Here is a 26722-nt window from a genome sequence, read left to right on the forward strand (position 1 = left end):
GACACATTTAAAAACGTGTATATTCAACATAACTGGCTATAGTTTGATTAATACAGCTAAACATGCGCTTATCACGATGAAACAGCACCAGGGCCAAAGTACACACTGGAGACAGGGAGAGTTTTGTGGCGAGCCTTGCTCTTTATAAATGATTTAAAAACTGTAGCAAAACGTTGTGGAAACTCAGTGTGTGGTGAATGCATTCCGACTTTAAATGGATGCAGTTTCCCCGACATTACACAGAGTTTGGATAGCACAAGTACAAAGAAACTTAGCAGAATAGAGAGGAAACCCAAGCCACTGTACTGAAACAATGCAGGCACAAGGATTAAGGAGTGGCCATACATTCAGAGCGATGTATTGACATACATTCTTGGTTGCTGAGAAACAGAAGCTTGAAAATCGGTTCAACCAGACATTCTGGTTTGTTGGGGTTATTTCTAACCTTTGCTGTCAAACTAGTGAAGAGGCACAAAGTGCTGGAGTAGACAAAAGTGCTGGAGAAACTCAGCGGGTGCATCAGCATCTATGGAGCGAAGCCTATTTCCTTCATTCCATAGATGCTGCTGCACCCGCTGAGTTTCTCCAGCACTTTTGTCTATCTTCGATTTTCCAGAATCTGCAGTTCCTTCTTAAACACAGTGCTGGAGTAACTCAGCGGGTCAGGGAGCATCTCTGGAGCTGCATCATGGATAGGACCCTTCCAAGACCCGTCCAGTTACTCCAGCACTTGGTGTCTTTGTAAACCAGCATTTGCAAAGTCATAGAGTGACACAGTGTGGAAACAGGCCCTTCAGCCCAACTTGCCCACACCGGCCAACGTGTCCCAGCTACACTAGTCCCACCTGCCTGCATTTGGTCCATATCCCTCCATACCTGTCCTATCCAAGTATCTGTCTAATTGTTTCTTAAACGTTGGGATAGTCCCAGCCTCAACGACCTCAGAGTTACCCCTGAGATTCCTATTAAATCTTTTCTCCTTCACATTGAACCTATGTCCTCTGGTCCTCAATTCCCATACTCTAGGCAAGAGATTCTGTGCATCTGCCCAATCTACCCCTCATGATTTTGTACACTTCCTTGTTTCAACAAATGAGTGTAGAGTCCTGACTGATAAAGGCTGTCAGATTTGGAGAGAGGTGGAGTGGGGTGAGAGGGGACTGGGGAAACAAGTAGGTTAAATTGATAACATTGATAGAATATTTATTCTTGAATTGCCCAGCCGAGAATCAGTTATCAGCTCAAAATGGCGACACAGTGGGGCAACTGGAAGGTCCTCACAGAGCCAGAGGTCCATGTTCGATTTTGGCCTTGCTTGCTGCCTGTGTGGAGTTTGCACGTTCTCCCTGGAGTCGCGTGGGTTTCATCCAGGTGCTCCAGTTTCCTCCCACATCCCAAAGACATGCCGGTTTTTAGGTTAATTGGTACTGTAAAAATGGTCCCTAATGTGAAGGATTGGATGAGAAAGTGAGATAACATAGAACTAGCGTGAGGGGTGATCAATGATCAGCCTGGACTCGATGGGCTGAAGGGCCTGTTTCTATCGTATATATTGCTAAACTAAACTGAATGTTTATTGCTGAATAAAAATACCGTCATATTTTAACTAGGTAAATACTCCAGCATAAACTGCAGTAAGATTTATATTATTCAAGAAGCCTTCATAACTTTTACAGATGCACCTGCAGAAAACATCCTATTAGGAAGCATCACAGCTTGGTTTGCCCACAACTTTGTCCAATACAACAAGAAATTGCAGAGGGCTGTGGATGTAACTCAGTCTATCACACAGTTTGTACTGTATGTCATGCTGTTACTTGTAGGTGGAGCACCAAAGCAAATTCCTTGTATGTGAATACTTGGCCAATAAACTTACTTACTTAACAAGAGTAACAGAGAAAATATATAATTAAATGCCGAGGAAACAAAAGTGAATAAAATAGAAATTTAGTATGAAGAAGGGACCTAACCAGAAATGTGTAGGAAAGAACTGCAGATGCTAGTTTACACTGAAGATGGACATAAAGCGCTGGGGTAACTCAGCGGGACCGGCAACATCTCTGGAGAAAAAGGATGGATGATGTTTTGGGTCGGGACCTTTCTTTAGACAGCTTAGTCGAGGGCTGTATGTTCGGAGGGGGTGAGGTTAGAGTAGAAAATTGAAAAGTTAAGATGGTTGATGTCACGCCGGCAGTTAGAAATGGAAAAGTCTAGAGAAGGTAGAAGGCTGTCGGAGGGTGTCCAAGAGGACGGGGACCGGTGTAGACGGGAGGAGGGGTCATCACAGGGTTGTGAGGACTCCGTCCTGAAGAAAAAGGCACGGAGGCGGAGGCGATGGGAGAAAAGCTCTACATGGTGGCTGACACGGAACCCCTTGAGGTTGGATGGAGGGGAACGAAGGTGAGGCCTCTGTTGAGGACAGACTGTTCCGTATCAGAAATGGGGAGGTCAGGGGGGATGGTGAAGACACAACAAGGGTAGGGGTAGCGGTCAGTGGGGGGGGGGGGGCAGGGGAGTGGTCGGAGGTTCAGGTGAGTTACAGTGGGGGGATGATGGGGGAGCCTAACCAGAAATATTGTCTATTATTTCCTTCCTCAGACGTTGCCTGATCTGCTGTTCCTCCAAAAGTATTTCTTTTTGGAGAAATTAAAACATTATCGAGAGCTTTGTTTCTAGTGAGTGCCACGCACAAAGTAATTCCTCACCTCCTTCCATGCATAATATCTTTCTGCTTTGATGAGCATGTCCACAATAATGATGTGATTGACTCTTGATGCCACTTCCAGTGGAGTCTTGCCTTGCTGCAGAACATGAAATTGAAGTAAATATCTTAGAAACATAGAAACATAGAAATTAGGTGCAGGAGTAGGCCATTCGGCCCTTCGAGCCTGCACCGCCATTCAATATGATCATGGCTGATCATCCAACTCAGTATCCCGTACCTGCCTTCTCTCCATACCCTCTGATCCCCTTAGCCACAAGGGCCACATCTAACTCCCTCTTAAATATAGCCAATGAACTGGCCTCGACTACCCTCTGTGGCAGGGAGTTCCAGAGATTCACCACTCTCTGTGTGAAAAAAGTTCTTCTTATCTCGGTTTTAAAGGATTTCCCCCTTATACTTAAGCTGTGACCCCTTGTCCTGGACTTCCCCAACATCGGGAGCAATCTTCCTGCATCTAGCCTGTCCAACCCCTTAAGAATTTTGTAAGTTTCTATAAGATCCCCTCTCAATCTCCTAAATTCTAGAGAGTATAAACCAAGTCTATCCAGTCTTTCTTCATAAGACAGTCCTGACATCCCAGGAATCAGTCTGGTGAACCTTCTCTGCACTCCCTCTATGGCAATAATGTCCTTCCTCAGATTTGGAGACCAAAACTGTACGCAATACTCCAGGTGTGGTCTCACCAAGACCCTGTACAACTGCAGTAGAACCTCCCTGCTCCTATACTCAAATCCTTTTGCTATGAAAGCTAACATACCATTCGCTTTCTTCACTGCCTGCTGCACCTGCATGCCCACTTTCAATGACTGGTGTACCATGATACCCAGGTCTCGCTGCATCTCCCCTTTTCCTAGTCGGCCACGATCTTGGATCGGGACATGAAATTTCCTGGACTTGCAGTAAATTATCGGCATCACAACCTTTACAAGCATCATTACAGCAATTTTTTCTAATAATATTGGTAGAAAATAAACAACTTAAATACTGTTATAGACACAAGGCGCTGGAGTAAGTTCACGCGTATTTTGCGTCATACTTACCAATCAGCTGGGCAGGAGGCGGGCCGACTGAATTTGGGCGTCGCACGGCGTTGGGCGGTGACGTCATCATGCAACGCCACGCGGGCGGTGACGCCATCGCGCAACGGCACGCGCTAGGCGTACGCCGCCAAGACGCTGTGTACGACATCAAGACGCTGCGTACGCCCTCAATGCGCTTGCGGGCCGACAGGCCGTTGGCGCGCGAAATTTCGGACAGAGCGGGATTTTCGGAGCCCTGCGCGATGTCGGGACCAGCCCCGCACAACTCCATACGCCTCCGCGCTTTGAAGTGGGACTGGCCCCGCGCGGCCCGTACGCCTCAAGCGACCCTTTTTCATTGTCATTTCGGATCTCGATTCTGGGCATTGAAGGGGGGCTAATTTATCACTTCAAAAAAATATTTGCCTCTGTCATAGGTTTTAATTTTTTTTAAATACTGATTTATTTCACAGGTAAATGTTTGGTATTACAGGAAGGTTGGTGAGGCTTTGGAAAGGGTCCAGAGGAGTTTTGCCAGAATGACACCTGGATTAGGGAGTATTACCTCCAAGGAAAGGTTGAACAGACTTGGATTGTTTTCTCTGGAACACCAGAGGTTTGCGGGGAAACCTGATCGAAATATAAAAAATTATGAGAGGCGTAGACAGGGTAGACAGTCAGAACGTTTTTACCCAGGATGGAAAGATCAAATACGAGCGGGCATAGCTTAAAGGTGAGAAGAGCAAAGTTTAAAGGAGATGTGCGGGGCGTTTTTCTTTGCAGAGAGGGTGATAAGTGCCTGGAATGAGCTGTCAGGGTGGACGCAGATTTGACAGTGGCATTTAAGAGGGTTTTGGATAGCATATGCATATGTAGGGAATGGAGGGGCGCGGATTATGTGCAGATAGATCGGCACGGTGGTGCAGCGGTAGAGTTGCTGCCTTACAGCGAATGCAGCACCGGAGACCCGGGTTCGATCACGACTACGGCTGCTGTCTGTACAGAGTTTGTACATTCTCCCTGTGACCTGCTTGGGTTGTCTCCGAGATCTTCGGTTTCTTCCCACATTCCAAAGACGTACAGGTTTGTCAGTTAATTGGCTTGGTGAATTGTCCCTAGTGGGTATAGGATAGTGTTAATGTGCGGGGATCGCTGGTCGGTGGGCTGAAACGGCCTATTTCCGCGCTGTATCTCTAAACTAAACTGTGACAATGTAGGCCAAATTCCAGTGTATACAAGCCCAGCCGCTCCATTCTCTCAGCATATGACAGTCCCGCCATCCCGGGAATTAACCTTGTGAACCTACGCTGCACTCCCTCAATAGCAAGAATGTCCTCAAATCTGGAGCCCAAAACTGCACACAATACTCCAGGTGCGGTCTCACTTGGGCCCTGTACAACTGCAGAAGGACCTCTTTCCTCCTATACTCAACTCCTCTTGTTATGAAGGCCAACATGCCATTCGCTTCCTCCATATTTATTACTCTGTGGGTAACAGGAGTGGTGCTCGAGCATTCACACCATTTCTGGAAGTTGTCAATGAAACATTGGACACTTTCCATGGTGAACTCCAGCATGCCACCCCAGCCACATCTCAGTATTACGCACATCCACTTAAACCCCCACACAGTTTCAGACAACGAACCTTGTCCATCTGTTTCAGGTCAGTGTTTGCTTTCAGGAGAAGTTCCACCAGATCGGCTCTTCCCAGCTCTGCTGCCAGGTGCAATGGATTCTGGTTTCTCTGGAGAAACAACGAAAAATTATCTTAACAGAATGGTTTTAAATTATTATTTTTGGGGTTTATAACAAGGAACCCGTCCGAAGGCTCATCGGTCGGCGTGACACGGAACCCATCTGAAGGCTCGTCAACGGCGGGACCTTGCCTGAAGGTTGTTAGTGGGACCGGGAGGGAGCTGGAGATGTCGGACCTGAGGAGCAAGGGCCGGAGGGAGGGTGAACCGGGGTAATGCCTCCGGCACCTTCAAGGATGGCTGCAGGAGGCGCCCCCAGACACCAAGATGGCCGGGCGAGGAGAGGAGAGGGACGTTGGTTGGCGGGAACAGCTTCAGTACATCGAGCGCGCCAACCCGACCGGTCTTGAGACTTTGAATAATGGCGCCAAAAATAGCGGCGCCATTTTGTGTAATATATGCAAAATAAATGTCACTGTGTAGTTGCGCATGTGACAAATAAAGCAGCATTGAACATTGAACCATTGAACTATTGAGCCATTGAGCTCGTGCATTTATTATTTCTCTCTTTGCTTTGCTAATAATCAACAACAAAATCACACAGGCACTGAGATGGTTTCAATGGTAAGATCAACAGCAGGAAACAAGGGGCAAGGATGCACACGAGTCCATCAAAGGGCCACATGTAGTCGGCACAGAGCCATGGGCATCAAAAGGCCACATGTAATGGGCACAGAGCCATGGGCATCAAGGGGCCACATTGTATTCACTGGAGTTTAGAAGGATGAGGGGGTATCTTATAGAAACATACAAAATTATAAAAGGACTGGGCAAGCTAGATGCAGGAAAAATGTTCCCAATGTTGGGCGAGTCCAGACTGAGGTGAGATAAAACTTTTTCGCCCAGAGAGTTGAGAATTTATGGAATTCCCTGCCACAGAGGGCAGTGGAGGCCAAATCACTGGATGGATTTAAGAGAGAGTTAGATAGAGTTCTAGGGGCTAGTGGAGTCAAGGGATATGGGGAGAAGGCAGGCACGGGTTATTGATAGGGGACGATCAGCCATGATCACAATGAATGGCGGTGCTGGCTCGAAGGGCTGAATGGCCTCCTCCTGCACCTATTTTCTATGTTTCTATGTAGTCGGCACAGAGCCAAGGGCATCAAAGGGCCACATGTAATAGGCACAGAGCCATGGGCATCAAGGGATTAGTCCATTCATTTTCGTACTTCCCAAGGTAGGTTGTTTTTGTGATGCATGAAAAATTAATTAGGAATCTACAGTCATAGAATCATAGAGCTATACAACACAGAAATGGGTCCTTCGGCCCAACTCCTCCGCGCCAACCAAGGTGCCTTGGTGATAGTCTCATTTTTGTGGTTTACACCGAAGATAGACACAAAATGATGAAGTAACTCAGCGGGACAGCCAGCATCTCTGGAGAGAAGGAATGGGCGACGTTTCGCTTTCCTTTCTCAGTCTGCAGTAGGAGAATTGAGAACCAGAGGACATAGGTCTAGAGTGAAGGGGGAAAGATTTAATAGGAACCCGAGGTGTAACTTTTTCATGCAAAGAGCGGTGGGTGTGCGGAACGAGCTGCCGGAGGTGGTAATTGAGGCAGGTACTATCTCAACTTTTAAGAAACATTTAGAGAGGTACATGGGTAGGACGGGTTTAGAGGGATATGGGGCAAACGCGGGCAGTTTGGACAAACGTAGATGGGACATGTTGGTCGGTGTGGGAAAGTTGGGCCAAAGCTGTTTCCGTGATGTATGACTCTATGACTCTAATTATCAATTTTTAAAAACTCACCTCATCTAAAATGTTAACATCACACATTGATTCCACAAAGAGCTGTGCAACTGCCATATGCCTGTACTTAACAGCAAAGTGAAGGGGTGATTCTTTTCTCTGTAAGAGAGTCCATAAAATAAGATTAGAGGACTGAGCATTATTGTAGGATTTGCAATTTCTCCTTTTCTCGCAGTGGCACTTACATTATTTTGACAATTGCAATCAGCTTCAGCATCAATAAGCATCGAGGCCAAGGCACAGTCATCTCTCTCTGCTGCAATGTGCAAGAGACTCATGTTGTTCTGAAAGCAAGTCACACACACCGTCACATTTCAAAACTAATAAGCCTTCAGATAACAAACAAAACATAGTTCAAAAGTAAACACTCATTTCTTCCCTGCCATCAGGAAGAAGGTACACAAGCCTGAAAATTGTAACATCCAGGTTCAGGAACAGCTTCTTCCCTACAGCCTTCAGGCTTCTAAACACTACAACCTCAAATAAGCCCTGAACTACCTAGACTTGGGGGGCATTGGTTTTGTCTTTTTGTACTATTATTGGTTGTTTTATGTGTACGTATGTGCATCTAAATATATATATACTTTTGAACTATATATATATCTCTTATATTACTAAAAGTCTGATCTTGACCACTTCCTGTTGCTCTGTATATTGATTTTAGAAAAAACGCTGCCACTTACGGCTGTGATTTTTGGCCATCTTACTCAGAATCCCCCTCCGCTGCGCAGGACAAGAGGATTTTTCCCATCAATGAAAAATAAAAGAGTTATTAGTGTTTAAAAAATGTTGAGATTCTCTCTCCTGAAGGCCACGCCCCTCCGGAGGGACTATAAAACCCAGAAGTGTTGAGTGCCTCAGTCAGTCTCTGCAAGATGGGGGAGCAAGAGGGTCAGGTCTCTCAGTCTGAGCTGTGAATAACACTGAACACATGTCTACTAAACTGTGAGTGTGGTTTTACTGACCTTGCGTGCCCTTAATGTGGTTTGAAAATGAAAATGTGGTTGGTTTCAAAAAGCACGGAAAATGGTTGGTTTCAAAAAGCACGGAAAATGGTTGTTGGTTGTTGGTGTGAAATAGTGCACAGCAAATGGTTGGTGGTGGTTGGTTTGCACTAAAGCACAGCAAATGGTTGGTGGTGGTTGGTTTGCACTAAAGCACAGCAAATGGTTGGTGGTGGTTGGTTTGAAATGGCAAATGATTAAAAGTCTAAACTTGACAACTTCCTGTTTGCACTGTATATTGATTTTAGATAAAATACCACCACGTACGACTGTCTTACTCAGCCCCTCTGCTCATCAGGTGCAGAGGATTCTTCCCATCAATGAAAAATAAAAGTGTTATTAGTGTTTAAAAAATATTGGGAATCTCTCTCCTGTTAATCACGCAATGAAGGCCACGCCCCTTCCGATGGGAGGGGGGAACGATTATAAAACCCGGAAGTGTGGGTGTGGCTCAGTCTCTGCAAGATGGTAGAGGGAGAGGTCACGACTGTCTGAGCTGTGAATCAACTGAACACACTGAATGTCTACTGAACTGTGAGTGTGGTGTTTATGTGGTGTTTTGTGGTATTTTGTGTGTTTTAATGCTGGTTTTATGGTGGTTTCACCCTGCTTGAAATGGTATGAAACTGCATTTGAATGTGGTGGCCTTGCACCCTGCTTGACGTGGTATGAAACTGCACTTGAATGTAGTTGCCTTGCACCCTGCTTGAAGTGATAAGAAACTGCATTCGAATTTGGTGGCCTTGCACCCTGTTTGAAATGGAATTTCAAGGAATAGCCATGAGTCAACTGCCAGCCCACCAGCCGTGAGTGAGCTGCCAGCACATCAGGCTTGAGTGACTAGGCTGCCACCCCAAGAATCCATTTGGCCCACAATGTCCATACTAGCCCTCTGGAAACCAGTTCCTTCAGCCCACAACACCAATACTAGTGCTCCAGAAAGCCCCCCCCCCCCCCCCCCCCCCCCACCCCCCACTGGCCACCAATATTGGAATTGTTGGAGAGGTGGAATATTGCATTGGGGGACCAGCCCTCCCGTGTGAACATGGGACCCAACGGGTCCCACTTAGTCTAGTATATATATATAAATATATATACATATATATATTAACTACATATACACATGTGTATATGTATTGAATTGAATACTTATGTGTGTCTTTTCATCTTTTATTACATTGTTTACAGTGTATAATGTTTACATATTCTGTTGTGCTACTGCAAGTAAGAATGTCATTGTTCTATCTGGAACATAAAACACTCTTGACTAAATTGGAACTGTAGGCTGCTATGTACAATCCATCTCCCCTCTCCCAGCTCTCCCCCAAGCTCCAGCCGTTTAAAATTCCCATGAAACTCCAGGTACCTTTGGTAAAATGTTCTTGTCACATCCTGCTTCCAGCAACAGTGTCACACATTCGTGGTGGCTTTCCACAGCAGCAAAGTAGAATGCAGTCACGCCCTCCTGCGCACAGAGGAACAAGCATTGGGTTATGTTGTGAAGTACCAACGCATTTTACCAGCATATCTTTACTGTGGAGGTGACCTTCAAGGTGAAAACTTGGAGTATAACCAATCTATTTGTAATCAAGAAGATACAAGAAAATGCAGATGCTGAAATCTTGATCAAAACAGCCGCAAGAAAGGTACTCCCCTTGATCAGACTTTGCTGGCTTTACCTTGCACTAAATGTTATTCCCTTATCATGTGTGTCTATGCGCTGTAAATAGCTCCATTGTAATTATGTATAGTCTTTCTGCTGAGTGGATAGCACGCAACAAAAGCTTTTCACTGTACCTCGGTACACGTGACAATAAACTAAACTGTAGAAGGGTCACATCACTTGTACATTCCCTCCCCAGATGCTGCCTGACCTGCTGACTTCCTCCAGCAATGTCTATTTGGAAAGACGTTACACTCTTAATCTTTTTGTGTAGGAAGGAACTGCAGGTGTGGTTTACATCGAAGATAAGACACAAAATGCTGGAGCCACTCAGCGGGTCAGGCAGCATCTCTAGGTGGAAGGAATAGGAGGTGTTTCGGGTCGAGACACTTCTTCAGAGTTAACCACATTCTTAATCTTATATGGGACAACATAATCTGTGTCACAAATGTCATCGGCATCACTGGTTTACCAAGGGGGAAAAGCTGTTAAAGTTCCTGCTACTGATTTCAGTGACCTCCCTGCCCACTGGACATTAAGGTGGCTGAGAATAGTAATAAAAAGGAACTGCAGATGCTGGCTTGCACCGAAGATAGACACAAAATGCTCGAGTTACTCAGCAGGTCAGGCAGCATCTCTGGAGAATATGGATCGGTGACATTTTGGGTTGGGAACCTTTTAATTTAGTTTACTTTAATTTAGAGATACAGCGTGGGAACAGGCCCTTCGGCCCACCGAGTCTCCACCGACCAGCAATCCCTGCACATTAACGCGATCCTACACACAAACTAGGGACAATTTATATTTATAGCAATCCAATTAACCAAAAAACCTGTACGTTTTTGGAATATTGGAGGAAACCGAAGATCTCGGAGAAAACCTCCTGCGCAGGTCACGTGGGGGAACGCACAAAATCCGTACAGACAGCACCCGTAGTCAGGATGGAACCCGGGTCACTGGCGCTGTAGGGCAGCAACTCTACTGCTGCGCCACAGTGACGAGTTACTCCAGCACTTTGTGTCTATCTTTGGTAAGAATAGGTTCACTTTCAGTTCTGGTGGGAAACAATCCACTGGTCCATTCACAGTTCTCAAGATCAGAAATGAAAAATTGCATCTCAGGATTCAGGATAAGAAGGGAAATAATGGGGAGAATGTGGTAACTGCAACTGAGACCAAATCTTCCTTCTTTGATCAGGGCTATATATTTTTCCCATGAGGATTAATTGTAAAAATGAACAATCTTAACATATAAATTTAAGAACAAAGTTCAAGTGATCGCCACATACAAAGTTACAAAGGCAAATCTGCCCACTAAATTACAGATAGTCATATCATCGGCACAAGGTTGAGGTCATTCCATATAAAAATCCACCAACCCTCTAATTCATCATTAGGTTTGACAGCAGTTGCAAGTTAATGCCTCTGAAACATAAAAATTATTCTGGATATTGATATTCTGGACATTGTCTCAAAACCAGTTCAGCAGTGAAAACTGAAAACCAAATCATAAATTCCTCATTATACAAAATGGCAAAAATCTTGGTGTTCATTTGCAAAATATTGCTGAGAGTCATAGAGTCACACATTGTGGAAACAGGCCCTTCGGCCCATCTTGCTCATACCGATTCAACTTGTCCCAGCTACACTAGTCCCACTTGCCTGCGTTTGGCCCATATTCCTCTAAAGCTGTCCTATCTATGTACTTGGCTAATTGCTTCTTAAATGATGCAATAGACCCTGCCTTAACTACCTCTGCTGTTCCAGACACCCACCACCCTTTGTGTGAAAAATGTACCCATCAGATTCCTATAAAATTATTCCTCCTTCAATTTAAACCAATGTCCTCTGTTTCTTGATACCCCCACTCTGGGCCAGAGACTCTATTCCTCTCATGATTTTATACACCTCTATAAGATCACCCCTCACCCTCCTGCGCTCCAAGGAATAGAGACCCAGCCTACTCAACGTCTCAGGCTCCCTAGCCCTGGCAACATCCTTATAAATCTTCCCTGCTCCCTTTCCAGCTTGACAACATCTTTCCTATAACATGGTACCCAGAACTAGACACAATACACTAAATGCGGCCTCACCGACGTATTATACAACTGCAACATGACCTCCCAACTTCTATAATCTGTTTCTTGCTGACCGTTTGCATCGTGGCTTGGTTCGGCAACTTGAGCGCCCAGGAGCGTCAAAAAGAGCAAAAAGATATAAACGCTGCCCAGTCCATCATCGGCTCTGACCTCCCCACCATCGAGGGGATCTACCGCAGTCGTTGCCTCAAAAAGGCTGCCTGCATCATCAAAGACCCACACCATCCTGGCCACTCACTCATCTCCCCGCTGCCTTCAGGTAGAAGACAATCTGCAACATCCAGGTTCAGGAATAGCTACTTCCCCACAGCCACAGACTATTAAACTCAACTCAAACAAACCTCTGATCGTTAAATAGCCCATTGCACTTTATCTGTTTATTTTCTATCGAAGTCACGTGAGTGACTACGTGAGGAGCCCGCCAGCCCGCATGCGCGCCAATACATCGATGCATGGCGCGGGAATCGGAGCAGTTCGAAACTGCTCCAGCAGGTAAGACAATTATGGGTGCAGCGGGCCCTGGGAAGTTAGCACAGCCTGTGCAGCTATTGCCGTGGAGGCTCCGTAAAGGAGTAGGCGGCTGGAATCAATAGGCTGATAGCTCGGCCGGTGCAGCTACCGCCATTGAGGCTCACCTCCGTTTTTGGGGCTCCAAGGGAGCAGGCGACTGGTCACGGAGAGCTGACGGGAGCGACCGTACAGACATCTCAGTTGAGGCTCAAAAAGGGAGCCAGCCTGATGCGTGTAGGAAGCAACACTTGGCTCAGGGTTGCATTATATTCCTCCCCTCTAGACTCCGTTGAGGCCCCAGAAGCGAGCAAGCCCGCACTCGGAGTCATTAGCAGGTGCAACCTGTCCAGTCAGTATATAATACAATTGTGCTCCTGGCTCAGGAGGCACTTACAGGCTGCTCCAGTCAGATGTCTGTGGAAGCAACACCTGGCTCAGGGTTGCGTTATATCTCCCGCTCAGAAGAGGGGAAGCAACACCTGGTTCAGGGTTGCGTTATTTTAGCTCCCACTCAGTAGAGGGGAGTACTGGAGATTATTACATAGGTAACTCCGATTATGGGGCTATCGACAAGGAATTTGAATCCCCTGAATTTATGGGGGATCTGCTGCAGTTTAATCATATGAAGGAGTTCTGTCTCTTGTCACATAATTTGCCATCCCTTCAGGGATAAGAGATCCACTGGAGAAGATCTGGCTAAGAGCATCAGTGATTTAACTTCTCATCAGCTAAGGCAGGGTATATGCTGGATACGGCTGGGAAATATGCCTGTCCAGATCAACTACCTGACGTTGGATGTTCCAAATGTCAATCTCACCATTTGGGATATCTCAGTGGTGATACGTGGGCAGAGAATTAAAATGTCAGCGTGTCCAAAAGACTGGTCACTGATGTCATTTCAGCCTTTACAAGGGCAGTAGATGGGTTCAGCTTTCGGTAGTGCAGAAGTTGCATCAGCACTTCGATGCAATATGCAGTTGGAGCTAAATTGCCTTCACAAAATGCTATAAGGCCTGAGGTAATTCCTAAAAAAGTTTGCTCATTTATGCAGGGCCAATAACATGCAGCCGGCAAAGTATCTCTTCGGAGAGGACTTATGTTAGTAAGTTTAAGACTTGCAGGAAGAATTGTAGGTGGCTGCGGGAGTGGTAGAACCATCCTATGTGGGTAGGGCTTCAGTATTCCGGGGCATACCACCTCTATATATAACTAACGGCAGGAATCGTTACTCTGAGGCTGGTTGGAACACCAGGCCTACTCAATTCAGACCTAGCCAGAGGCCTTTTTTAGGCCCAGGGCCATCGCGCTCACCTTGGTGAAGAGAATGTGTTGCGCACACTGGCGACTGAGATAGGTCGTTCCAGGCAGAGGACTGCAGCAGCAACTCCTGGTTCAGGGTTGCATTATGATATTTTCCACTCTGAGGGTGATTCTGACTGTGAGGAGTTGACAGGGAACTCATATTCCCACACCAAATGGATGCTACGCTTCAATTCTAGTCGCATAAGGATCTGGTGTATGTTCTGATTCTGTCAGACACTGGAGGTTTGTAGGTTAATGCCATCAGTTGAGGCAAAATCAAAGTCGAAAGGCTTTAACCCCAGAAGGTTTTGAGAATTCTCAGGGGAAGAAAAACGTAGCATGCCAAATCAGGTTAGGATTTGGCTAGTCTGATCATGTGTTTACCAGTTTAAGATGGATAATTGTCATTCAGCAATTTAGCTGATTCAGAGGATTTAGGGCCTCTATCGATCTTGAAGATGCATACTTTTCCATATCTACACACGAGAGGCACAGATATATCTGGTGTTTTTGATGACAAAGCCAGTGGTGGAAACTTTAGGCTCTACCTAGGGGTTGTCTTCAGGCCTAGGCTATTTACAAAGATTCTAAAGCTAATGCTGCCCTACTCAGATCAAAAGGGCATTGTGTCATGGAGTTTATAGACAACATGCTTTTGTAGCTGATAAGACTCAGGGGTTTTTATCAGTAAATGCCTCTTATGATATTAAAGATGAGGCGACATGAATTTTAATAGTGCCAATTTGGCCTACTCATTCAGGGCGTCCATTGTAAAAGGCGGCTGAAAGAAGTTCCATCTTACTTGAAGTCACGAGTGATGGCTAGTTCAGCCTATTTCTCGTGCAGCTAGCTCTGCATGGTTGCATGGGAAGTTTGTGAAGAAGACACGTGAGCTACTAGTAAACAGAAGTAGCAGAGGTTTGTGTTTCTTTCAGTTTGGGCTTAGAGAAGCGATTATGTTATAGCACAATTGACACTGCTTGTGCTCCTTTGTCATTCATGTGGGACAATAAATGATTGGTTATTCACCCACTGTTGACTAACGTTATGCAAGGTGTCTTTTATATGAACACTCTAAAGCCTAGACTCATAGTAGTGTGGAATGTGTATCAGTAAATTATTAGGCAGATATTCATCTATATTCCTAATGGGAACAATATCTTTTAAGTTGATTATGCTTTTAGCAACTGATTTCAGCACGAAGAACACAGTCTTTACTCAATCTCCGGCTCGGTCGCTGGGTCATAACTGACATGAGGGTAGCTTGTTATGGGAATGATCTCATAAAGCAAAACAGGCACGGTTGGGTACAATTTGGAGTTGACAGCATACCCACCAGAGCAGAGATTGGGGTGTTATTATGTATACAGGTACACTGAGCTTGCTAGTACCTATGAGATGAAGGATAGTTTCTTCATTGTTATTTAATAGTTTTCTCAAGAGATTGCAGGTGCAGACCATCTCAACACGAATAGAGTGTAAGCAGCTAATAGCGGGAGTGAATTCAAATAAGTTCAAGTCTCACTCTTCCAAGGGGGCTGGCTCATTAGCAGCCAATAGAATGGATATTCCCATTTGATCATCTTATTGCAACAGCAGGAGGCTTACATAGTGCACTTTCAGAAGTTATAAAATTTGGTTGAATATGCCTGGATGATTGCAGATAGAATTCTGAACAGTGTTGCATGAGTTATTGTCTAACTCACAGCCAATTGGGACTGTGGTCCGATTAAGGGCAATGGCCATGTATGCAAGTTAGCATCATGTTGTTAATAACCCATGTCTTTTCTACCATTTATGGTTTATCTGTTTAAGTGTTTCACACACAGATTGGTTTACTGCATGAAACCACAGAGCTTCGAAGCCTTCACGTAATGTTACCGTTTGAAGTTTGATCTTTATTTTATGAGAAGTTGAAGTGAGGGACTACGTGCCCTCCACTCCCAACCCTGAATCTCATAAAGATCATTCGGTAAGTCAACGGTTATTAATCTTTCTATAGTTTAAGTTTGTGCAAGTGGTCTGTGGTTTCATACAGTTGCTCTGAAGATTGACGAGCATGCGGGCTTGTGGGCTCTTCACATAGTCCCTCACTTCAACTTCTCATAAAATAAAGATCAAACTTCAAATGGTAAGCTTTTATTTAATCTTTCTATTTATGTGTGTATATATATATTCATTGGTATATGGTCACACCGATCAGTTCTGTACTTATTTATGCCTACAATATTCTGTTGTACTGAAGCAAAGCAAGAATTTCATTGTCCTATCTGGGACACATGACAATAAACTCTCTTGAGTCTTGAATCTTAAGCAAATATATTTTACTCATTTCATGTTCTTGTGCTGTCCAGGCTCCAATGTAAATCCGTGGGGTGTCAACAAATCTGACGTGACATAAATGGGATTGAATGATATGGGTGCATAACTGTAATTGAACCATGACTGGCTTTCAAGGAGGAGGTGGGTCAGGTTCCAGCATTTTGTGATCTATTGTGTAAACCAGCATCTGCAGTTCCTTGGTTCAATATTGAAAGTTCTTAAAATATATGATTAATGTCTCAAAAAAGTCGCTCAACCATTCTTTTAAGCCATTTTCCCCTTCAGTTGAAAAATATATGGCACAGCGACAAGACGGTGGCACAGCTGTAGAGTTGCTGCCTTGCAGCGCCGGAGAGCTGGGTTTGATCCTGACTACGGGTACTGTCTGTATGGAGTTTGTATGTTCTCCCTGTGACTGTGTGGGTTTTCTCCGGGTGCTCCGGTTTCCTCCCACAATCCAAAGACGTACAGGTTCATTGGCTTCGGTAAAATTGTAAATTGTTCCTAGTGTGTAGAATAGTGCTAGTGTACGGGATGATCGCTGGTCGGCGTGCACTTGGTGGGCCGAAGGGCCAGATTCCATGCTGTATCTCGAAAGTCTAAAGTAAAGTCTAAAATATGCTGAAATTAACATTTACAGATAGTTTCCAATGATGGTTTTGAATTAACAATTTAATAACAATAACCTACCTCATTCTCCTCATCTATTAGATCCCATTCGTTCAGCAACGCCTTTAACACAGTCACGTGGCCATTCTTTGCGGCAAGATGCAACGCTGTATTACCTTCCTGCACAATACGTAACAAGTAGGAAAGTCACATCAGTTACGTAGAATTTGTAGGGTGGCCTGCTGTTGATCATTGAGCAGGAATGTATAAAGTGAGATCACTAGACTGCGCTCTTAAAGAGCTGAGTAAAGATCAAATATCTTGCTTTGGTGCTTTAAAATTATATCTTTCAATTCTGCACATGACAATAAAACGCTGGAATAAAACCTGGCTACTTGAGGGCAAATTATTGAGAACAAGAAAATACCAAAACACTGAAGCAGTAGTAAATATACAGAAATGACATGCTTGTAAAATGTAGCAGGTCCATGGACTTATTGGTTGTGGACTGTATCAGATCTAACATAAGATCTGTATAACACACTGTTGTTCTGTATAATATATCCCACATTTTGTCTTGGTTCAAAGGAAAACTTGACTGAAATTCATATCAGTTAGTGCAAAATGGTTGGCATGGACTTGCTGGGCGGAAAGGCTTGTTTCCATGCTTGTTTCGATTCACAGTGTCATACAGCACAGACTCGTCCATGCTGACAAGGATGCCCATCTAAGATCGTCCCACTCGCCACGTTTAACCCATATCCCTCTGTACCACCCAGGATCTCCTGTTTACCAAATCTGAGAGAATTACAATATTTATGAAGAAGGAAATTGCTCGCAAAGCAGTAAAGTTTTGGAATATTTTAGCACAATGGGAACTATGCATTCAGTTATTGTTCTTACCTTGTCTTTTTCCTGTGTGCTGTACTCATACTCCTTCAGTGTCTCAACCATCTCAAGATGCCCGCTCTCAGCTGCAAAGTGATACGGCATTTTGCCTTTCTGCAAGAGGTTAGAATGTGTCAGCACCCCATCCAGCATCAGTAACTCTAATCCAATCCAAAATACTAACTCAGTTTGTGCTGGTGTTTCCAGCAAAATTCTGGATCAAACATCGGAAACCACTTTAGTCACATCAGATTATTCACAAACGCTTAAAGTGAAACAGGCAACTTTTTATATGCAGGGAATATAGAGGTGTGGATCATGTGTAAACAGATAAGATTAGTTTATTTACTTTATATACCCTTTATGTTGGATGATTTGATTGTAATCGCGTGGAGTCTTTTCGCTGACTAGATAGCACACAACAAAAAAGCTTTTCACTGTACCTCGGTAAACATGACAATAATAAAATAAGCTAAACTAGTATCTTGGTATTATGTGCAGCATAGATATTGTGAGCCAGAGGGCCTGTTCCTGTGCTGTACTGTTTTATGTTAACCCTATAGCTATATTTTAGCTAGCTATCGGGTCTGTAGAAGGGACCCAACCCAAAAGGTCACCTATCCATGCACTCCAGAGATGCTGCCTAACTAATGCATCACTCCTTTACATCCTTTTATTGTAAACCAGCATATCCAGGTCCTTGTTTCTAGTTATCTTGTGTCCCTCTGAGACATGTCATAGAATCATACAGCATGCAATTAGGGCCTTCAGCCCAACTTGCCCACACCGACCAACATGTCCCATCTACACTAGTCCCACCTGCCTGTGTTTGGCCCATATCCCTCTGAACCTGCCATATCCATGTACCTGTCCAAATGTTTCTTAAACAGTGTGATAGTCCCTGCCTCAATTACCTCCTCTGGCAGCTCGTTCCCTACACCCACCACCCTTTGGGTGTAGGGAACCCCTCAGGTTCTTATTAAACCTTTCCCCCCTCCTCACCTTCAACCCATGCCCCCTGGTTCCCAATCTCTCTACTGTGTGCATGAGACTGTGCATCTACCTGAGCTATTCCTCTCATGATTTTATACACCTTGATAAGATCACCCCCTCACCCTCTCATGATGTTGTCCACTTGTCCAGCAAGGCCAGCTGCAGTATTGTCTATTACTACCACTACCAGGGATAGGTTCAATGAGGCTGAGGCATGAATGTTGCTTGTCCCAGATAAAGCACCAGAGGTTTGCACCACAGCCAGGAACGGCCATTGTCACTGGAATTATAAAACTGCAGCTCATGACAGAGAAGGGCCGTAAGATAAGATCACAGGCTTCTGAGTGAAGGGCCTGTCCCACCAGCATGCGATTGCAAGTGTGATCGCTTGAGGCATACGGCCTCGCGGGGCCGGTCCCACTTCCAACCGCGGAGGCGTCTGGAGTTGTGCGGGGCTGGTCCCGACATCATACTCACCAATCAGCTGGGCAGGAGGCGGGTCGACTGAATTTGGACGTCGCACGGCGTCAGGCGGTTACGTCATCGCGCCACGGCATGCCGGGCGGTGATGTCATCGCGCAACGCCACGCACTAGGCGTACGCCGTCAAGACGCTGCGTACGCCATCAAGACGCTGCGTACAACATCGAGATGCTGCGTACGATGTCGAGACGCTGCGTACGCCCGTCGAGGCGCTGCGTACGGCGTCAATGCGGCTGCGGGCCGACAGGCTGTTGTCGCGCGGAATTTTTGGACAGTGCAAGATTTTTGGAGCCCCGCGCGATGTCGAGACTTGCCCCGCACAACTCCATACGCCCCAGCCGATCGAAGTGGGACCGGCCCCGCAAGGCCATATGCCTCAAGCGACCACGTTTGGGCGCGCTAGACGCACGCTATCGCATGCTGGTGGGACAGGCCCTTTACATCCTAATTATTACATTGCGCGTTAGTTTCTCCTTTCAACTAACGTTGTGAAAAGATTGGATAATAATGAACCACCTAATCAGCTGTGCCTCACCTACCTCTGTGGGTTTGTTTAAATCCAACTGTAGATCTTTTACTATGCATTGTACAATTGAAATCTGATTGTTCTGGGCAGCACAATGCAGTGCGTTCAATCCTTCCTAAAGACAAGAAAACAAGTTCATTTAGTTTTCCACAATGGGAATTTCTTTTCAATATTTGGCAATCAGTCATTACCGTCAAACTGAGAAACCTCTCTCAGAAATTGTTCAACCTCCTGCTGTGTTATAATGTGTGAGTATTCGTAATAACAGCCTTTGAAGTACATAAATGTGCATACCTGACAGATTGTTGTGGACTAAAGTCAGTGACAAGCCGATATATAAACTGTACTCCACAAACCATGCACAGTGAATCATCTCCACAAAATATTAAATTACGTTAAAACTAAAATGGGTGGCACAGTGGTAGAGTTGCTGCCTTACAGTGTCGGATACACGGGTCCGGTCCTGACTACGGGCGCTGGCTGTGCGGAGTTTTTTCCGGGATCTCCGTTTTCATCCCACACTCCAAAGACGTACAGGTGTAATAATTGGTGTAATTGTAAATTGCCCCTAGTGTGTGTAGGGTGGCATTCGTGTGCGCTGGTTAGATCGGTGGTCGGCATGGACTCGGTGGGCTGAAGGGCCTGTTTCCACGCTGTATCTCTAAACTTAACTAAACTAAACTACAAGAGAGTTTGTACATGCACATAAATTACATGACTCTGGTGGGATCACCTTGTGGTTATTTTCAATTTAATAGCAGGCTTTAATAATTTTATCATCTTCAAGGAAGGTAGACATTATTTCATGAAATGAAAGTCATTGCATTTGTACCACACATACTTTTTGTCAAAGCTAATTATTAAGTTTAATTGGCAAACAAATCAAAGGTGTATGACTGTACTCTGCACACAGGCCTACATGTCACAGCTACACTAGTCCCACCTGCCCGCATTTGGTCCAATTTCCCCCAAGCTTGTCCTATCCTATCCATGGTAGACAAAAGTGCTGGAGAAACTCAGCAGGTGCAGCAGCATCTATGGAGCGAAGGAAATAGGCAACGTTTCGGGCCAAAACCCTTCTTCAGACTGATGTGGGGGGGGTGGGGGGTGCGGGGAGAAGAAAGGAAAAGGGAAGAGGAGGAGCCCGAGGGCTGAGGGAGAGAGGAGATTGTAAAACTGTCTTCAGAGGGAGGAGGAGAACTTCTTCAAAGTAGGCATATCCATGTACTTGTCTAACTGTTTCTTAAAGTTGGAATAGCCCCAGCTTCAACTACATCCTCTGGCAGCTTGTTCCATACACCCACCACCCTTTCTGTGAAAAGGTTACCCCTCATATTCCTATTAAATCTTTTCCTTCACCTTAAACCTATGCATGTCCTCCATAGATGCTGCCTGACCCACTGAGTTACTCCTGCACTTTGTGTTCCATGCAGGAGTTGTTAATACTGTTCACTAGAAGGAGCCTAGAAGAGGCTGATTAATTTGTGCTTTCCATTTACAGAAGAGATAAGGAAAATGAACCTAAGTGATATATTTTCCTCTCCACATACCAAGCCATGGAGTATTCTTTGGGTATCTCGTGTAAGAGGTGAGGACCAGCCATTCTGACATATGACGAAGTAATTCCACACTCACCTCGTTTGTCGATTTTCGATCCACACCTTTTTCTACCAACATTTTCAAAATGGTCAAGTGTCCGAACCAGGCAGCGAGGAGAAAGGCGTCCATCCCGTGCTTCAAAGGAAAACGGGAACATCCCCGTCACAAACACCAACAACACCACACCACAAATCTCCATCACCATTCCGAACCCAGTGATTACAGAGAAAATGGCCATGTTCAGTTCCATCATGTTCACACTGGCTCTTGGTAACGTTTACTGTAATTATTCACATTTATCTGTTCTTTCGCCATATCGCTACAACAAGGCATGAATGGTTAATGGCACGTAATACCTCCCCAAAAGACTATTCCCCCATGAAACCAATGAGAAGAACATCATAAACAAATGAGAAGAACTATTTAATTTTACTGATTTTAAAGCCCCTGTCCCACTTAGGAGACCTAAACAGCAACCTCTGGTGACCTTGCCGCCACCCAAAAAAAAAATCAAGGTCGAGGTGACCTGCAACCTCCTACCACCTCCCACGCATATGTTGAAAACCTTCCTCGACTATGGAGAAAACCGGCTTTGACTAGACTTGCGACTAAAAAATTATCGTTTTTTATTTATTTATTAATTTTTATTTTTTTAAATTTATTTTTTAATAATCTTTTTATTAGAGGCAGGTACATATCATATTAAAAACATTTAATGTATATCATTCCTATATTACTAATATTATCGATTGATATTAACTCTGCTTCTAGTATTTTTTTTTATATAGATAGGAAATAAGAAAGAGAAATAAAAAAGAAGGAAAAAGCATGATAGAGAAGAATGGAATCATTTACTAAAAATACAACATTGGAGATAAATTCGTAAATTATAAAGTAACCTTTTCATCTAATCCTTAATTTGAGTTTCAGTCAGGTTCCCGTGCCGAACCAGTCTGCCCCTTCAAGTAGTCAATGAATGGAGACCATATTCTGATAAAAAGTTATTTTTTAAAACGGCAACCTATTTTTAGTCGAGGCCGATTTTAAACATGATGAAAAAATAGCAGCAACCTAGATGAAGCCTCGACCACGCGGAAACCACTTTCGACCATTAGGGAGAGTGACCAAAACCTCCGGTGACCTCATGGAAACCTTGGGTGGCGGGCAAGGTCACCAGAGGTTGCTGTTTAGGTCTCCTAAGTGGGACAGGGGCCTAAGCCTTGTTGTCACCTTCCCCTCAGCTAACCATGAACCTTTCCACATTTCGTTATCATGGTCTGCTTTGATCTGCTGTTTTCACACCTTACCCTTTCATATCTCTGGACACATAAATCTGAACAGGAGTCTCGACCCGAAATGTCACCCACTCCTTCTCTCCAAATATGCTGCCTGTCCCACTGAGTTACTCCAGCAATTTGTGTCTAACTTCGGAGTAAACCAGCATTTGCAGTTCCTTCCTACACAGAACATTCTTAATATTGCACACTTACAGATAATACTCCTATAGGGGCCTATAAGAGGTTAATAATTTTGTGTTTCCTATTTACAGAAGGGATAAGGAAAATAAACCTACACTACATATTTTCTACATACCAAATCAAGTTTATTTTACATGGCCACACAAACGTTTCCTTTGCAAATATTTACTCAATATGCTTTTGACAGTTACCGTAACTTGCTAACTTGGTATGTAAAGGAGATAGGCACAAAAAGCTGGAGTAACTCAGCAGGTCAGACAGCATCTCTGGAGAAAGGGTTGTCTCGACCCGAAACGTCACCAACTCATTTTCTCCTGAGATGCTGTCTGTCTCGTTGAGTTACTCCAGCATTTTGTGTCTATTTTTGGTTTAAACCATCATCTGCAGTTCCTTGCTACACGGTATGTAAAGGAGTTTCCCCTTATCTCCAAATGCTTCTTTTATCAATGTTCTTTACAGTATTGCTTGTGCAGTCAAATGGCTAGTTATTTGTTCTTCATAATTTGCTACAGACTATCTTGTTGGTTAATGCATGCAAAAGAAAACTATTCATTTTGCAGAATCTCAGAATTGCTTCAGGACTGAAAGAGATCATTCATCCTGTCGAGCCAGGAGCGGGAGCGAATGCAGAACCGTATAATAAGTACTTGGGCGTCATTTGCGCGTCATTTACACGACATAATTTACGTGTCACGACGCACGACGCACGCATCGTGACGCGCACGTGATGCGCGCATGGTGCGTGGTGACGCAGGCAGTGATGCGCGGTTGTGCGCGGCACCCCAGGATTTTGGAATGTACTAAATCTTCGCATGCCATCTGCGTGACGTGCAAATGTCGCCCAAGTGGGACAGACCCTTAAGGGCATCAAAGGTTATGGGGACAAGGCAGGTCAATGGGGTTGAGAGGTAAAAATAGATCAGCCATGACCAAATGGTGGGAAGGAACTGGTTTAAACCGAAGATGGACACAAAAAGCTGGAGTAACTCAGCACGACAGGCAGCATCTCTGGAAAGAAGGAATGGGTGACGTTTCGGGTTGAGACCCTTCTTCAGACTAGTTAGGGATAAGGGGAACGAGAGATATATACGATGATGTAGGGAGATAAAGAACAACGAATGAAAGATATGCAACAAAGTAATGATGATAAAGGAAACAGGCCATTGTTAATGAGAAGCTGGTGCGACTTGGGTGGCGGAGGGATAGAGAGAGAGGGAATGCCGAGGTTAAAGAAATCAATATTCATACCACTGCTGCCTAAGTGAAATATAAGATGCTGTTCCTCCAATTCGCGTTTAGCCTCACTCTGACAATGGAGGAGCGAGGCCAGGTTTCAAGGCTTCAAGGTCAGTTTATTGTCAGTTTAAGGTCCGTGTGGGAATGGGAAGGAGAATTAAAGTGTTGAGCAACCGGGAGATCGGGTAGGTTCAGGCGAACTAAAAGAAGGTGGAGCAGACTCGGGTCGAATGGCCGAATTCTGCTCCTATGTTTCTATGATCGATCCTATGATCAATCCACCTAGTTCCGCTCAACCCCCTCTCTCTTGCCTTTGAACGGTGCAACTGAATCAGTTTCTGCTATTGCCCTTGTCAGTTCTTTCTACTTCCTAACTGCTCAGTACATGAAAATATTTTATCTCTTGTCTCTTCTGATTGTTTTGCCATTCATCTTCATTCGATGTCCATTGGTTCCCGATCCCTCCTCCACTGGGAACAGTTTCTCTCTCTCTCTCTACTCTGTCCATAGCTTTCATGATTTTAAACACAAATCCCCTCATGAGTGGGCACAGAGCTGGAGACATTACTCCAGTTGTGTTTTATAATGGTTTATCAAGGCTCATGTTTAATGTCTCTTTTTGTAAAGCCCAGGACATAAATGCTTTCCCAACCACGTTCTCAGTCTGTGCCGTCACTTTCAACAAACGTATCTATTCCCCTCAAGATCTCTCTGTTCTTAGAGTCACAGTCATAGAGTAACACAGTGTGGAATCAGGTCCTTCAGCCCAACACCAGCCAACAATGTCCCAGCAATCTTAGTCCCACTTGCCTGCGCTTGGTCCATAGCCCTCCAAACGTGTTCTATCCATCTACCTGTCCAACTGCTTCTTAAACGATGCGATAGTCCCAGCCTCAACTACCTCCTCTGGCAGCTTGTTCCATACATCCATCACCCTCTCCGAGAAAAAGCTACCCCTCTGATTCCTATTAAATCTTTTCTCCCTCACCTTGAACCTATGTCCTCTGATCCTCGATTCCGCTACTCTGGGTAAAAGACTCTGTGCATCTATTCCTCTCATGATTTTGTACACCTCTATAAGATCTCCCCTCATCCTCCTACTCTCCATGGAATAGAGACCCAGCCTACTCAACCTCTCCCTATAACTCACACCCTCTAGTCCTGGCAACATCCTCATCAATATTCTCTGAACCCTTTCAAGCTTGACAATATCTTTTCTATAACATGGTGCACAGTACTGAACACAATATTCTAAATGCGGTCTCACCAACGTCTTACACAACTGCAACATGACCTCCCAACTTCTATACTCAATACTCTGACTGAAGGCCAAAGTGCCTTGATTGGAGACGATCAGCCATGATCACAATGAATGGCGGTGCTGGCTCGAAGGGTCGAATGGCCTCCTCCTGCACCTATTTTCTATGTTTCTATGTGCCAAAAGCCTTTTGACCACCTTATCTATCTGCGACTCGACCTTCGTGGAACCATGCACCTGCACTCATAGATCCCTCTGCTCTACAACACTACCCAGAGGTCTACCATTTACTGTGTAGGTCCTGCCCTTGTTCGACATCCCAAAATGCAACACCTCGCACTTCTCTGTATTAAATTCCATCAACCATTCCTCCTCCCACCTGGTCAATCGATCCAGAACCTGCTGCAATCTTTCACAACCATCTTCACTATCTGCAAAACCACTAACTTTTGTATCATCAGCAAACTTGCTAATCTTGCCCTGTATATTCTCATCCAAATCATTGATGTAGATGACTAACAGTAACGGGCCCAGCACCAATCCCTGTGGCACACCACTAGTCACAGGCCTCCATTCTGAGAAGCAACTTTCCACCATCAACCTCTGCTTCCTTCCATGGAGTCAATTTGCTATCCATTCAGCTATCTCCCCTTGGATCCCATGAGATCAAACCTTCCAGAGCAGCCTACCATGCAGAACCTTGTCGAATGCCTTACTAAAGTCCATGTACACAACATCTACAGCTCTGCCTTCATCAACCGTTTTGCTTTTTTTGAATGTTCCCCCTCTTTACATTGCCTTCCCTCATTCTTTCTAACAAAATACAGTACAACTGTCACATTTTTTAATGTTACATTTCACCCACCAACTCTCCGCTCCTTCAATAAGCCTGTCTATATTGTTGTAAAATGTAGTTCTATCGTCACAATTCACTCTGTCTCCACATCTTGTATGTAGAAAGAAATGTAGATGCCGGTATATCTGAAGATTGACACAAAGTGCAAGAGTAACTGAGCAGGTCAGGCAACATCTCTGGAGAAAATGGTAGATGGCATTTTGGGTTTGGACCCTGTAAATACAAATAAGTCATGGAATGCTTAAATGATGTCACTCGTTTACGAATCCTCGAGTCAAAATCACTCCGTGGAATGTTTTCACTGTTTTTTTCATCCTTCATTAACCTCAAATTTCCTATGGACCGTATTACAATTGTTTGGCAGCAGGAAGTCCACTTACCTTGTCTTTAATATCCACCCTGGCGTTGTGAGTCAGAAGAAAGGCAACTGCATTTTCTTTCATGTTAGCAACAGCGAAATGCAGGGCTGTGCGATCCATCTGCTCAGAAACAGACACCGGGTTAAAGGCAATAAACTTAACTTATTATGAAAATATTTTTACTGAAACATCCTTAATTGTGGAGAAGAGACCGACGTTATTTTATAAGTCCAAGATTTCTCGGGGTATCTAAATCCAAATGTTATTAGTTATTTAAGTTATGACCAGAT

General features: G+C 44.6%; 1 protein-coding gene across 1 annotated transcript in view; it reads right to left on the minus strand.

The window, feature by feature from the left end:
* ankdd1b (ankyrin repeat and death domain containing 1B) overlaps positions 1 to 26722 on the minus strand; it is a 78710-nt gene that overhangs the window by 26239 nt on the left and 25749 nt on the right. Inside the window, exons 3-12 of the mRNA XM_033018632.1 lie at positions 26454 to 26552; positions 21282 to 21380; positions 19660 to 19761; positions 17661 to 17759; positions 16839 to 16937; positions 9620 to 9718; positions 7435 to 7533; positions 7250 to 7348; positions 5389 to 5487; positions 2706 to 2801 (exon numbers count right to left, since the gene is read on the minus strand). Coding sequence (XP_032874523.1) covers positions 2706 to 2801; positions 5389 to 5487; positions 7250 to 7348; positions 7435 to 7533; positions 9620 to 9718; positions 16839 to 16937; positions 17661 to 17759; positions 19660 to 19761; positions 21282 to 21380; positions 26454 to 26552 — 990 coding nt within the window. The remainder of the gene's footprint in view (positions 1 to 2705; positions 2802 to 5388; positions 5488 to 7249; positions 7349 to 7434; positions 7534 to 9619; positions 9719 to 16838; positions 16938 to 17660; positions 17760 to 19659; positions 19762 to 21281; positions 21381 to 26453; positions 26553 to 26722) is intronic.

The sequence above is a fragment of the Amblyraja radiata genome, chromosome 3 (genome assembly GCF_010909765.2).
Source record: "Amblyraja radiata isolate CabotCenter1 chromosome 3, sAmbRad1.1.pri, whole genome shotgun sequence".
In the NCBI taxonomy this organism is placed as follows: domain Eukaryota; kingdom Metazoa; phylum Chordata; class Chondrichthyes; order Rajiformes; family Rajidae; genus Amblyraja; species Amblyraja radiata.